The following is a 16,053-nucleotide window of genomic DNA, read 5'->3' on the forward strand; positions in this document are numbered from 1 at the left end:
AAACACTCCTCCTCCACAGCTGCTTTGGCCTAATTATGTTTTATTTCACTATAGTATTACACCTACACAAAGCAATTACAGATTATCACTTACTCCTACCCTTTGGCTACAATGTGGCCAAATTCAGAAACTAAACTTAAAACTACAACATCCTAGCAAACACATTAATTATAACACCCCATAGTAGGAGATACCAGAGCAATTGAAGATGAAGGGAACATCCACTAAATACATTGCTGTGTAACTTCATGTATGTATGTGATAAACAAGAAATGCTGAACACTTCAGACATTTTACAATGGGAAGGAAAGCTATTCACTTACCTTCTCATTGATCGGTCGCAGGTCAGAAGTGACCGTAAACAGGTTTATCAGCACTATAAAGGGAGAAAAGGGAAAATTCATTAATCATCAGAGCTGGTACTCAACAAGAGTTGTGGTCTCAGGGATTATTCTTAAAAGGAGTTCTGGTCTAAGTATTAAAGTTTTTGCATGCAAAAGTGGAGACTGTGAGGTTCTCAGAGGCTACTTTACCTTTCTGCTTGGGTTTATAGACAGGCTTGTCAGTCTGGATGAACACCGATGACCCTTTGCTATCTATGGTTACTGTGGTATAGTTATGAAAGATGTAACCTTCCTCCGTTAGGTGCCGGTTTCCCCAGACTTTTAAATGTGCTTGTCCACGAAGCCCTGAAGGCACCTAGAAAACAGACCACGAGGTGGGGAAGAAACAGGACTTGAAAGAGTCTTTGTGCTTACAGGGGAGAACATAGAATCATAGAATTGGAAGGTGCCTTGAGAGGTCATAATATAATAATAATCATATATGGATATATGCCTATCTCATAGAGCTAGAAGGGACCTTGAGTCCAGTCCCCTACCTTCACTAGCAGGACCAAATACTGTCCCTGACAGTTAGTGGTGTGTGTGTGTTTGTTTGTTTGTTTTCCCCCAGATCCTTAAATGGCCCCCTCAAAGATTGAACTCACCACCCTGGGTTTAGCAGGCCAATACTCAAACCACTGAGCTATCCCTCCAGTCCAATCCTCCAATCCAGTCCCGTCCCCTGCACTCAAGGCAGGACTAAGTATTATCATGGTTTATTCATGTCAAAGCCTCAGCAAAACTAATACAAACAAATTACCACCCCATCTAAAGATGAAGGGAAGAGACACCCACTAAATCTGTGTGTAACTTTGTGTATGTATATGCGCACATGGTCAGTAGAAAATACAAAACACAGACATTTTAGAGTTAAAAGGCAAGCTTTAAGAGAGGCATAGTTATGTCAGTATCACATGAAGCCCTCTCTCCTTTCCTCCATCACCCAAAGCAGTATCTGACCTGCCTATGCATCTTTTGCTGACCTGAACTCCCTGAATTCTAGCTAATCAGGTTCAAGAACTAAGCAGTGAAATCTTCCAACAGTTTAAGACAGTGGTTCTCAAACTTTTGTACTGGTGACCCCTTTCACATAGCAAGTCTCTGAGTGCAACCCCCCCTTATAAATTAAAAACACTTTTTTATATATTTAATATCATTATAAATGCTGGAGGCAAAGCAGGGCTTGGGAGGCTGACAGCTCGCGACCCCCCCATGTAATAACCTTGCAACCCCCTGAGGGGTCCTGACTCCCAGTTTGAGAACCCCTGGTTTAAGATCTTTACCCTGTTCTTAAAATTAGGGTTAAACTGATGTTAAGAAAAAAAGCCCGTCATAATGGTGTGCAAATTCCAGGAGCAGAGTAAAGGGAAAGAGGTGACCCAATAGAGCAGGTTCATACAAGTAAGGTCATATGTGCACTAGAGACCATCTCTGCAGACATTTGAAGAGCACATCCTTTCCTTATCATACAGGGCCAGATTCTCTGGTTGGTGTTAACACATCTTGGGACCCAGCAGTGATAAGAAAGGAAGGACACTTCTTATGTTCTTAATAGGAGAACTGAACAGAGTGAGTACAATGGGACAATTTTATTATTTTACTTTTTCAAGTGACTCATAATACCACCGTGACCTTGCCTGGTTCTATGCTACATGTCAACAATGTGATGTAGTTGAAAGAAAGACTAATATCATTCTGGGGTGTATTTAAATATATATATATATATATATTTTAAGGCAATGATATTATAAAATGTTAACATAGTACATCGTACATTAACCTTACTTATTACATTCTGGGGTGTATTAACAGGAATGTCTTGTGCAAGATTCAGGAGGTAATTGTCCCACTTTACTCAACACTGGTGAGGCCTCAGCTGGAGTATCATGTCCAATTCTGGGCACCACACTTTATGAAAGAGGTGGATAAATTGGAGACAGACCAGAGGAGAACATCAAAAATGATAAAAATGTTTAGAATACCTGACCTATGAGAAAAGACTAAAAAAACTGGGCTTGTTTAGTCTTGAGAAAAGAAGACTGAATGGGGAACTTCATAAAAGTCTTCAAATACATTAAGGGCTATTATAAAGAGAACGGTGATCAATTGTTCTCCATATCCACTGAAGGTAGGACAAGAAGAAAAAGAGTCAATGTGCAGCAAGGGAGATTTAGATTTAACATTAGGAAAAACATTCTAACTATAAGGATAGCTAAACTCTGGAACAGGCTTCCAAGGGAAGTTGTGGAATCCCTGTCATTGGAGGGTTTTAAGAATAGATTGGAGAAACACCTGGAAGGGATGGTCTGGGTATATTTGGTCTTGCTTCAGTCCATGGGGCTGGACTTGATAACCTCTTGAGGTCTCTTCCTGCCCTACATTTCTACAATTCTATTCTATTTCTGGCCAGCACATTTGACTAATAAAGCTACAGCATGCTGAACATGGATCCACAAACAGAACTGCTATTGCTGTCAGTGGGAAAGTCAAGGCAGATGGCAGCCCGTCACCAAAGGCCAGATTAAATAAGTGAACTCTAAGAAATAAGTCCATTTGAAGAAGCTAGCTGCTGCCAATCTAGAGATTCTAGCACTGAACTCCACCACTACCCTTTCAGCAATAAAAATCAGTGCTTCACTACAGACCGCACTTACTCCTAACAAGATAAACTAAGGTAAAGGATATCCACCATCCAAATAAACCTCTTAGCAATTGTTGAAGGAATAATCATGGTCCATAAAAGGAAACTATGTCAAAAGGAATGATAATCAATGACATCATAGACCAATTCAGGTGGCTTTGGACTTCTCTATATTTAAGATATGTTGCCATTCTCCTTGTCAAAGCATCACCACCATACCCCAAAAATCAGACCAAAAGTCTAATAAATCTGAATTTCCTCAGCATATCAAGGATAATATGAGCTTGGAAAGAACAATCTGCCCTAAAGGAAACTGATTAATGCAGAATAGCAAGACAAAGTCCAAATGAGATACATTGGATTGAGGAAGCAACAAGACTTTAGAGGAGACAGCAGGAAATGTACAGGATTTCAGAAGACATCAGACCTTGCAAAAACAATTTATTCATAAAGAAACAAAACCTAAACCTTGATATTATAAATCTGGGAGAGGAAGGATGGTCTTTTGGTCAAGGGATTGGACTGACCCCCTCTGTGACTTAGGGAAAAAAGGCACAGACTCAGTGACTTGTTCTATCTGTAAATTGGGGAAAAAGTAATTCCTTTCTCCCACTCATCGTTTATCTTGTCTATTTAGATTGTAAGCACTTTGAGGCAGGGACTGTCTCTAACTATGCAATAAACAATGTTTAGTACAATGGGGTCCCAAAGTGCAACTATGAAAAAAATAACAATCATCTTTCTCAAGTCTCTGTGTCATTATTTTGTTATCCAGAAACAATTTTAATATTTGTTTCACACATTTGGTACAGAGATGAGAAGCTATTTTATTCAAGGACATAATTGCTATTTTCAAGGTCAAGTTAGGCTTTTTTGGGGAGCAGTATTTACTAGGTTCTGAGAGTATAGAACTCTTTTCCCTCAGTGTCCCCTGAAATGTGGCTGGCCATCACTGCTCTCCTGATCAAATGCAGGGCAAATGCATTTAGATTGTGGAAAGGGAGTGTAATCCATGGTCTGAATGAACTCTCCCATGCCATCTATTAATGAATTGGGGGAAAAGACCTCAGGAGCAGACAGTATTTGCATACACACATTTGCTGTTCCAAGGTGATCAGCAGACAGACCTGCTTTCCCAAAGTGATCAATTTTGGCTGTTTTGGGTTAAAATTCACTTTAGTCTTGAACACAGGGGTAATTAAATATTATTATCCCTAATGGGCAGCAGAAGTATACTTAACATGCCCTAATTGAGGAATCACCCTAACTTAACCTCACTTGCTAAGCAGGGGGGAGTGATGCCAAATCCAAGTGAAAGTCAGAGTGGCTGGGGACAGATGTTAGAATCATAGAATCATAGAATATCAGAGTTGGAAGGGACCTCAAGAGATCATCTAGTCCAACCCCCTGCTCAAAGCAGGACCAATTCCCAGCTAAATCATCCCAACCAGGGCTTTGTCAAGCCAGGCCTTAAAAACCTCCAAGGAAGGAGACTCCACCACCTCCCTAGGTAACGCATTCCAGTGTTTCACCACCCTCCTAGTGAAATAGTTTTTCCTGATATCCAACCTGGACCTCCCCCACCGCAACTTGAGACCATTGCTCCTTGTTCTGTCATCTGCCACCACTGAGAACAGCCGAGCTCCATCCTCTTTGGAACCCCCCTTCAGGTAGTTGAAGGCTGCTATCAAATCCCCCCTCATTCTTCTCTTCTGGAGACTAAACAATCCCAGTTCTCTCAGCCTCTCCTCATAAGTCATGTGCTCCAGACCCCTAATCATTTTTGTTGCCCTCCGCTGGACTCTTTCCAATTTTTCCACATCCTTCTTGTAGTGTGGGGCCCAAAACTGGACACAGTATTCCAGATGAGGCCTCACCAATGTCGAATAAAGGGGAACGATCACGTTCCTCGATCTGCTGGCAATGCCCCTACTTATACAGCCCAAAATGCCGTTAGCCTTCTTGGCAACAAGAGCACACTGTTGACTCATATCCAGCTTCTCGTCCACTGTGACCCCTAGGTCCTTTTCAGCAGAACTGCTACCTAGCCATTCGGTCCCTAGTCTGTAGCAGTGCATGGGATTCTTCCGTCCTAAGTGCAGGACTCTGCACTTGTCCTTGTTGAACCTCATCAGGTTTTTTTCTGCCCAATCCTCTAATTTGTCTAGGTCCCTCTGTATCCGATCCCTACCCTCTAGTGTATCTACCACGCCTCCTAGTTTAGTGTCATCTGCAAACTTGCTGAGAGTGCAGTCCACACCATCCTCCAGATCATTAATAAAGATATTAAACAAAACCGGCCCCAGGACCGACCCTTGGGGCACTCCACTTGAAACCGGCTGCCAACTAGACATGGAGCCATTGATCACTACCCGTTGAGCCCGACGATCTAGCCAGCTTTCTATCCACCTTACAGTCCATTCATCCAGCCCATACTTCTTTAACTTGGTGGCAAGAATACTGTGGGAGACAGTATCAAAAGCTTTGCTAAAGTCAAGAAATAACACATCCACTGCTTTCCCCTCATCCACAGAGCCAGTTATCTCATCATAGAAGGCAATTAGGTTAGTCAGGCACGACTTCCCCTTCGTGAATCCATGCTGACTGTTCCTGATCACTTTCCTTTCCTCTAAATGTTTCATAATTGATTCCTTGAGGACCTGCTCCATAATTTTTCCAGGGACTGAGGTGAGGCTGACTGGCCTGTAGTTCCCCGGATCCTCCTTCCTCCCTTTTTTAAAGATGGGCACTACATTAGCCTTTCTCCAGTCATCTGGGACCTCCCCCGATCGCCATGAGTTTTCATGTTACTACTTGAGGGTATGGACTCTGTTTAAAAAGTGTCCTTTACAGGTCTGTCTCATCTTACGCGGGGGTTTCATTCTGCGGTTAGCGCGTAAAGCGAAAACCGCGTATAGCCAAAACCCCATTGAGTTCAATGGCAGGCAAAATCGCCCACACTACAAGTTTGTTGTTTTTCTCCTTTTTTTTTTTTTTCTGACGGTGTAAAGTTGAAATCGTGCATGTTAAATGCGCGTAAGATGTGACAGACCTGTACTTCTGGCATTTAAAGACAGAACTGATCAGAGTCAAATAGAGTCCTTGTATCTGCTCAGGGATCACTAGAACTGAAATCACTGATGAGTGGGTAGAAGGGGACAGTGTGCAATGAAAAACAATGCAGAGGATACAGCAGTAGTAAGTTTCCTCGCTACTTGGTAAAATCACTAAGAGCTGGCTAAGTGGTGGAACCTCAGAACACTGCATTGCTGGTAGAGACAGTAGCAAGTGGCAAGCAGAGAGCAGCAGCAAGCGATGGCAGAGACAGTGGTGAGCAGCAGCAAAGATGGCAGAGACAACAACAGCAGGAAGAAGTAACATTGCTCAACCCCCTTTCAGGGAGGTGAACCCCTGTGAACAAACCCTGAATTCTGGGATTTTTACTTCAAACAACCAACTGTGAGTGGGTGCAGCAGAGGAAAAGGGGAGTGGTGTGTTAAAGGATCATTCACCCATCAGACTTCAACACCACAAGATGGAAAATGGAGGCAAAGGACTACTGCCCAAGATACTGTGGGGTGGGTGTGAACTCATGGTTTGCATACTTTTGAAACATTGTTATGGTGTTTTCCCAAATTAATGCTGAGTTCCTTCTCCCTTTTAATAAGTTTTCTTTTATTATACACAAGACTCAGTACTTGCGAGTAGGCAAGAATTGCCTCTTAGAGGCACCTAGTGGTGGTGTTTGGTTTTCTCAGATTTCTGGGTGGAGGTTCAAAAGCCAGGTCTGTTTTGTAACATTAAAAGGAACCACTAGATATTGAACCCAGCCCTTGTTTCTGTCGACACCACTTGATAGAAGGGTTACAGGAGTTTCACACTCACCACAGATGAAAGTGATCACATATAAAAGAGTGAGACTCAGCTGCACCACCAAGTTAAACATTTTATGCTCCTCAGAAATTGAGAGTAGATTCTTTGGATGCTTGCTAACGCTCTGGGATATGCCCCAAGTGTTTTACATAGAGAAATAATTAAGCCTATTATAAAGTATATGGCATTACTGAAAGAAATGACCCACATTTGCACACTCACTCCAGTTACAATTATCCCTTTGTTTCAAACATACAAACCAAATATACAACAACAAAGTATCTTTAGATGAAAACACAAATATAAAAAACATGTCACAGAGTGACATTATGATACCAGTTCAAGACAATTGAAAAGTGAAAGGGAGCAATACACTGCCTTTATCAAAGTATGAAATCAGTAATGGCTGCAGATCGTATTCAATAGTGAGATGCAAGCTTTGGGTGAACAAGTCTACAGAGGCTTCTCTAACTATGGATATTATCTATAGTTCCCCTCACATTATGTCTTCTTGCTATGAAAGGATAGGTGGTAATGGAGAAGTGCATTTGGATAAGTACATCGACTACATAAAAAAGAAGAAGAAACGTCTCAGACCCCTCCTGCAACCGGATTCCCAAGCACAATTTAAACACTGGACAGAACAGCATGAATATCAGTCACAGGCAAACTGCAGAGCAGGAACAACAAACTTCAGGATATGACCAAAAAGAGTATAGCAGTAGGAATATACTATCAACCACCTGACCAGGATGGTGACAGTGACTGTGAAACAGAGATTGGAGAAGCTACAAAGGCAAAAAATCCAATAATAATAGGGGATTTCAACTATCCTCATATTGACTGGGTATATAGCACCTAAGGAAGGCATGCAGAGATAAAATATCTAGACATCATAAATGACTGCTTCTTGAAGCAGTTAGTCCTGAAACCCACAAGGGGAGTGGCAATTCTTGATTTAGTCCTAAGTGGAGCACAGGATCTGGTCCAAGAGGTGAATATAGCTGAATCAGCAAACAATATCAGCTGATAACAGCAAACATAATGTAATTAAATTTAACATCCTTGTAGGGTGAAAGAAACCCACCACAATAGCATTGAACATCAAAAAGGAGAACTGCACAAAAATGAGGAAGCTAGTTAAACAGAAATTAAAAAGATCAGTCACAAAGGTGAAATGCCTGCAAACTGCATGAAGACAATTTAAAAAGACCATAATAGAAGCTCGAACTAAATGTATAACTCTTTTTTTTGAAAGTAAGAGGACCAAAAAAAAATGGTATCATAACTCAACAGCAGAATAAAAGAAGTAATTAGAGGCAAAAAGGCATCCTTTTAAAATTGGAAGTCAAATCCTAGTGAGGACAATAGAAAGGAGCATAAACTGTGGCAAGCCAAATATAAAAGTATAATAAGGCAGGCCATGTAATAATTTGAAGAGCAACTAGCTAAAGACACAAAAACTATCAGCAAAAAATGTTTAAGTACATCAGAAGCAGAAAGCCTGCCAAACAGTCAATGGGGCTACTGGACAATTGAGATGCTAAATGAGCACTCAAGGAAGACAAGGCCATTGCGGAAAAGCTAAATGAAATTTTTGTATAGATTTTCACTGCAAAGGCTATGGGGGAAATTCCCAGACCTGAGCCATTCTTTTTAGGTGACAAATCTGAAGTATGTCCCAGATTGTGATGTCAGTAGAGGAGATTGTGGAAGAAACTGATAAATTAAACAGCAATAAGTCACCAGCACCAAATGGTATTCACTTAAGAGTTCTGAAGAAACTCAAATATGAAATTGCAAAACTACTAACTGTGGAATGTAACTTCTCTCTTAAATCAATCCTTGTACCAGATGACTGGAGTTAATGTATTGCCTATTTTTTAAAAAAGGCTCCAGTGGTGATCCTGGTAATTACAGGCCAGTAAGCCTAACTTTAGTATCAGGCAAATTGGTTGAAACCATAATAAAGAACAGAATTATCAGACATATAGATGAACAAGATATGTTTTGGGGAAGAGTCAACATGTTTTTTGTAAAGGGAAATCATGCCTCACCAATCTAATCCAATGAATTATCCAGACCCCACAGCCCTACAAGCTTCTTAAAAGTGATGTATTACCAGTATTCCAGAAACAAGTCACAGTTCAATTACTGTAAGATTTGTTCCCCACCCTCCATCTCCCATTGGAGATAACTACCCCAAAGCAAGTCCTGCATAACATAATTAGATCCAATATGTTAACACACCACTTTGTCTTCCATTCCTACTCCTACTTTGTCACAACAGCAGTAATAAAGGTTCATAGAAAATCATAATCACATTATATACCAGAATAGCATATTTAAACACCTCTTATGGAACCAAAGGTTTTGGTGGCACTTAAAAATACATATGGCGTGGCTTTATTATTATTTAATTTATATCCAATATTTCAGAAGCCTAGAAAATACAAACATACCTGATATCAGCATGGAAGTAAAGGGAGACAATCTTGCAAAGATGACATATGAAGGGCCTGCCTAGCACCTCTATTGTCATTTACACCTTTGCAAAGTGGGTGTAAAGTCACTACCTTCAATGCAAGTAAGCGGTGAAATCTAATTTGGCAGCATTTAATGCTCACTGGGCACAGGGGTAAATGATTTATGCAAGATGCAAAGCATTTGAATGAAGCTCAGATGTTCCGCCATTTATTTAAAACTCATATGATCTCCTTATATAGGTGCATAGTGGGGTTTTTTTGTAGTATTTGTTTTAACAGGGTTTTCTGCCTTAGTTGCATTTAAATTAAGCATGATGATTATTTTACCTCACTATGGATTCTCCTTGGCCATAAAGGTAACTTCCCCATATTTCTAGTGCAGCCAAAGTTAATATGGCTGTATTTTATTCACTCCCGGTTGTGTTGCAATATTACCAATGCCAGAAGTTAAAACCTGCACAAATCCAGGAAAGAGTCTATGTAGCAACAGAAGATCAGTAGGAACATGTTATTACTGGAATGATTTTCAGTGGATATCCAGTAATTTCTTGACATGTTTTGAGAACTTCTGTGTACATCCTGTATTCCTTGTCAGTTATATATCCTATACAGCACCACATCTATAAAATAACCTAGTCATTAATTTGTTATTGAGCAATCACCCATATAAATTGCTCGACTCTTGCATATATAGTTCATATGAAACATCATCATGAAGGCTTGCCAAACCAAGGCTATTAATTCAGCCCTAAATTGATTCTCATTTTCTTTGGCTGCTAATTATCTAGTAGTCTTAGAATATTCTCTCTCCTCAACACTATATGAATAATACTTGACACTCACCTTAAGCTTGATTGTCCCTTTATCTGAGAGAGAAAGAGAGAGAGAGAGTGAGTTATGGCATTGTGTTATTCTTTCTGAATTAAAGCACTTACTTCAAAGACAAGTAGGGCTCAGAGGAGGGAAACTGTCATGATGCCTCCAACTGACAGGTCCCCTGATTATGGTTTGATTTAGCGGAAATATTTTTTTCTGCACTGTGCAAAGCCAGCAGCAGAGGTGGGAGGAAGGAAACCATATATAGCTAGGCTCTTCAGTATAAACTTGGCCTGACTGGGTATGTTAATTCATAACTTTTTCTCAGAGTAAACGGCAAAGTGCTCTATGGTTAGAGTACGCAACTAAGGTTGGGGGTTGGCCACAAGGAAGCTTACTAGAATATTTAGCTGCCAAAGATCTGTCCTTTTCTGTGACTTGAATCATCCTCATCAGACACCCATAAAGTCTATTTTGGTTGCTGTATCTTACGATAGCTAAGATTTCTGTTTAGCATGTATCACCTACGTGTACAAATACCACTCCCATCTATGTAGCCAGCCCAGCGCAGCTCTCTGCTAACCTGGGACCTAAAATAAGACTGATCCAATTTGCAAGGGGAGAAGGAGAAATATAAAACCAGAGACATTCCCTTAAGGAAAGGAATCCTATTTTAAAGGGGAGTTTTTCTATGGATCATGACTTATTTTACTGATGAGTGAGGGATTTATGCATGTAGTCCCCATTAGTTGTAATAAAAAAGTTACCCATATAAAAGCCAACTAAGATGACTAGGAACACTCTTAAGACCACCAAAATCTGGTTCTCTCTTTTCATGGAAGCAGCCACAGCCCATAAAATTACAGGCTCTGCCAGACCCAACCACCTCTGGATCACTCTTCTTTATCCCAGCTCAGAAGCTGTTTTAATCAAAGCTTACGAACCAAGAGGGTAGACTTCAGAGATTTCCTCAGTTAGTAGGCAGTCATTAAGATCACAGCATCCATGCTTCTTCTAAGCTTTGCATAGAGCAGTGTTAAACATAATGGTAAAAATTACTGTTGATTGTCTGAGTCCAGTCTACATTACAGCTTCCATCATTGGTAGCACTGCTGAGCATCATTTTCACCAGTGTAATTTGTTTTACACTGTAACAAATGTGTTAAGCGAGACATAGTCAAAGCTCCTTTTGTCTTCCGAGACAGGAAAGATGGATTTGATTTTCAATCCTAAAGGGTATCTAGTTGCACCAAAGTTATCACCTCTCTCTATAATGAAGAGGAAAGTCTCCATGATGGATCTTGAAGGGGGTGAATTTGCCTCCCCACTAAATTCAGATTCAGGGGTAGAAGAATTCTGATGTTTTTGCAGAGATGTCATATTCTTCCTCAAATTCAACCTTATTCTCTTATCCTACATATAGTTCCTTCAATGAGAAAGCTCAGGTTTCCAATGGGAATCTAGATGTCCACTTGACCACTTGAATACAAGTGCATCACCTGCATTTAAGTTCTCCATGTATCTTAGTGTTTCAAAGGCATCAGTGTTGATCATTTCAGACAACCATGAACCAGAGCCAAGCCAGTGCAATCAAAGCTGGGAACATTCTGCACCAATAAATGGTTTACAAATTATTATGGATCCAGCTTCAGCGTTATTAGAAGCCATTCTCTAAAAGATGCTAAAGAGCTCCCTACAGCACTTTGGCTTGTACACTAGCTCTTACTCAGTTTCCCATAAATGAGAACTTACCCAGAACTGCTCCATGGCCTCGTGCCACTGTTTCTCCTTTGACCACTAGCTGAATCTGGACTGTTGTTTCCTTGATTGAGTTAAAGATGGTCACACTAACAGCTTCCTCTACGCCTGATCGGAAAACAGAAGGTGCTGCTATCAAATAGCCCCTGGGAAATAAGGTTGGAAGTGGATAGTCAGTGAAAACAGCAACAAAGTGTGAGGTGATCAAGGTGCCAAACAGCATGAAACTATTTAAAATATTAACATAAAGAAAAGGGCAAAATATCCTGTAATACAGTCACCTAGAGTCTGCCCCCAGGACAGCCACATTGGCAACATGCCAGGAGCTTGGGACTCAGTCTAATATGCATAAAATGGAGCAGATTGCAGTCTGGCTATCTTCACTGGCTTCATCTACTAAAAAAAAAAAAGTGACTGTAGTGTTCCATCTTGATCCAACGAGGAGAGGTGGGCCATCACCATAAGGGTTTTGAAGTCTCTGAAGATCAAGTCTTCATATTAATTATGAGGGCAGCTTCCCAGCCAATCTATAGAACACTTTTACATGTTCACATTTTGGGCACCATTTCCCTTGGACCTCACTAATAATCAAGATAGCAGTTCCTGATATGTGTACATTAGTTAATGCTCATTTGCAAAGAGATCCTGTGAAGTTACAGTTTACATCAGCATGCTACCCAAAGAATTCCACATGACAAACATCAATAGAACAAATAAAGCAACAAGCATTAGCAGCAATTTACAGAAAGTGTGATTTGTATCTCTGGCTTATATATAGGATACTAAGTATCAACAAAAATAAGTATTGTACTAATTAGACTTTATAGTACTTTGAAACCAGCACTAAGCTCAATTATTTTATATCACAGCAATATATAGCTGTTTCTCCACTGTACTTTATCAGATATATTCACATTTATAGAACTGCAGTCACATTGCCACGAATAGGAGCCTGAATTACTGGTACAATTCAACTATAGTGTACTAGTATTGATATCCTAATTATACATACTAACATACACAATTAAGTACAGTCTGCTGTATATGAAAAGAATGATGCACACTGAAGAATTTGGTGACATCAATCAGAGCCCTCCAGTTTAGCATTATATATAATGCCCTGTTTTTAAGCACTTTAGACCACATTTTTAAAAGTTTCTAATTATTTTGGGTGCCAAACTTAACACACCTCAGAGAAACCTGATTTTCAGAAGGTGGGTGCTTCAGCACTTTCTGAAAGTCAGGCTCAATTGAGGTATATTAAGTTGGGCACCTACAAGAAAACTCAGGTATACAAAATCATCAGCCATTTCTGAAAACCTTGGCCTTAATTTCCTCCCCCCCACCCCCCGCCTCTTCCCTGCTTTAAAAGAGGAAGCAGAGGTTAGTGGTAAAAGCTTAGAAATGGGAGTCAGGAGATCTGAGTTCACATTCCCAGTTCTGCTCATCACTCAGCTTCTGTTAAAATGGCTACATCTTGAACAATGTGTTACCAATTTTTATTGTTTAATTTAAAAAAATCACAGCTTTGGAAGAAGTATTCTAACAGTCCCACTTTCGCTTTTAAAACTTCCCTGAAAGACTTCACAACCATACATAATAAAATCTTGTGTACAGTTACGATGGGAACGCTTATGATCTTCCCATACTGAATGGCACCACGCCATAAATTTATAGACTGTATGCACTATAGTCTCTTGCATTACAGTCTCCAATGTCTTTGGTGTGTGATACTGTAAGCAATACATTTATATCCTCTTTTATGACATCATACATCTTTCTGCTTCTTTCCCCCCCAAATGGAATTTTTTATAAGATAATTTTTCATGTCACACACTTTAAAACATATTTCAGCCACTTGCCTCACTATGGTTCCAGCAGTTGGGTCACTTTAGTCCATGATTAATTATCACTCTGGGATGAGGTTGATGGTGTTTTACAGCCCCCAAGTCACCTTTTAGCAAATTCCAACCCAGTGTTTCTCTCTCAGCAGGCCTCATTGCCATGGAGATCCCATTACACCCAACATAAGTTCAGCTCTCTATGGTAGTTCAGTCAGATTGCACTGGATACTTAGAACTTAAAGAATTTGAGAATAAACGTCCTGTGGACGCAAGTTTAAAAATTGACCAGGTTGCTACCTAATCTGCATATCCTTGGTAAGGAAAACAACAGCCAATCTATTTGGAGGAGAGAGAAAAATTCATTTGCATCCAGTACTAAATCATTACTTTCAAACTTTTATTGGACCAACTTCTGTTGGGGAGAGAAGCTGGTCCAATAAAAGATATTACCTCCCCCACCTTGTCTCTCTAATATCCTGGGACTGACAGGCTACAAAAATACTGCATACTTTTAAACTGTCACATAAGTATTGGTCTGCAGTAATGTATATGAAACATATGTATCCACATCGTTTTAAGCAATTCTAACTTTTTTTCTGGAATATCAGCTTGTTGATGTGGTCTTTAAATTAAGTCATTTAGTAGTGTTGTACTTGAAAATTAAATGTTTAGCTTGGATACTTCTGATGGTAACTTGACAGATCATGCAAGAACTTTTGACTAACGGCTCTGCCAGGTTACACTAAAACTTGGCAGGAACTGGCAGGATGTGAAATATTTTCTAGTAAGCAAGAGAAAATAGGAAGTCTTCATGGCATCTAGTTAAAGCAGCTATTCAGTGTGGACTGGTTACAAACCAACCTAATAAAACAAAGCAAACCTGAATAAAAATTAAACTAAACAAAAATAATGCACAGGAACTAACTGTGTACTCAGTTTCTATAAAGTAGATGAGAAGATTTTCACAGAAGTTAAAAACAAACAAAAACTCCTCAGATGATTTTCCAGGCAAGAGAGTTTCACATGTTCTTCCAGTAAACACCTCCTTCCAGGACAACTAACAGTACCTCAAACTATGACAATAACCGGTTAGCAGATCACAGCTCATATTTAACAGTCCATATTCATACCCTTGCATTAAACAAGTATTTGTACATAAATGCGCCCCAACGTTGTGTTTAAGACATTCCAAACAAGTATTACCCGCCCCCTCGAGAGTTTGGATTTTTGCAAAGACCGTTGTATGATGATTAACTATCAGATATATTTGTTTCCTCCGGCATATTCCTCCAGTTTGCCACCCTGGCTGAGAATGTTGCATGGATCGATTTAGGGTTATTTGTGTTGTGAGCCATCCTTCAACAGCTCCTTACACGGGTTTAAAGGTTTCTCCATCTACACACCTCCCCTCCTTACCTGCAGGGTCTGCTCCGTGCTGGGGAAGGAAAAGGTGGAGATGTTATGACTACCGCCCGGAGAAAGGGCTGGCATTGCCTTGAGAACTTAGGGGGCTCCCCACATGCCAGCGGTAGGGAGCGATGCCCCAGAGCCAGGCTGCAGACCGGGGGTCTCTAGCCGGTGACCCGGGCGCGGTGGGGCACTGCCCCAGGCCGGTACTTACTGGCTCTCCGGGGGCTGAGCCCCGCACAAGCTGCAGAGGGACAGGAGAATCCACCAGGCGCCGCCGGGCCCCGTGGGGGGCATGGCGCTCCGGGGAGCGGCTCCTTCCCCCAGGGCGGCTCGCTCGGGAGCCCCAGGCCACGGCGCGCTCCCTGCAGCCCGAGCCCGGCCGGGCAGGAGCCTTTGTTCCGGCGAGTACCGCCTCAGCTCCCGGCTCCCGGTCTTGGCTCCCCGGTGCCTCTGGCCGCCGCCCCCTGGCTCCCCCCGCCGCGTCCCCGCCCCCGGGCCGCCCCTCCTGGCCCCGGTGCCCGCTCGGCTCCGGCCCCGGCTCTTTGTCTGCGGCTCCCCGCCTGCTCCTGACAGCATGGACCGGGGGAGGGGGCTGGGACCCCCGCGCCTCCCCCTCCCAGCCCCGGGGGCATGAGCATCGTACCCCCGCCCGGCCCCACGCAGCCCCCGGCAGGAACCGGCCTCTCCACCTCGCCCCGGTCCCCTCAGGCAGGGACGCGGACCCCACACACACACCAGCGAGTCTCTCTCCCGCCCAAGCCCCGGGCATTCAGGGGGAGCCCGCTCCCTGCACGCCCCATCCCGGAGTCCTGGCCCCTGTCATGCCTCCAGAGCTGCCCCCC

General features: G+C 41.8%; 1 protein-coding gene across 5 annotated transcripts in view; it reads right to left on the reverse strand.

Moving 5' to 3' along the window:
• Window positions 1-15,646, reverse strand: part of CPAMD8 (C3 and PZP like alpha-2-macroglobulin domain containing 8) — a 100,135-nt gene extending 84,489 nt beyond the window's left edge. For 3 of the 5 annotated variants that reach the window (XM_034754950.1, XM_034754951.1, XM_034754949.1), the window contains exons 1-5: window positions 15,423-15,646; window positions 11,952-12,103; window positions 10,227-10,249; window positions 534-699; window positions 324-376 (exon numbers count right to left, since the gene is read on the reverse strand). In XM_034754950.1, coding sequence (XP_034610841.1) covers window positions 324-376; window positions 534-699; window positions 10,227-10,249; window positions 11,952-12,103; window positions 15,423-15,505 — 477 coding nt within the window. In that variant the 5' untranslated portion in view covers window positions 15,506-15,646. The remainder of the gene's footprint in view (window positions 1-323; window positions 377-533; window positions 700-10,226; window positions 10,250-11,951; window positions 12,104-15,422) is intronic. The other 2 variants (XM_034754954.1, XM_034754953.1) reach the window with 1 other exon arrangement.
• Window positions 15,647-16,053: the final 407 nt, after the last annotated feature.

The sequence above is a fragment of the Trachemys scripta genome, chromosome 22, assembly GCF_013100865.1.
Source record: "Trachemys scripta elegans isolate TJP31775 chromosome 22, CAS_Tse_1.0, whole genome shotgun sequence".
NCBI classification, from domain to species: Eukaryota; Metazoa; Chordata; order Testudines; family Emydidae; genus Trachemys; species Trachemys scripta.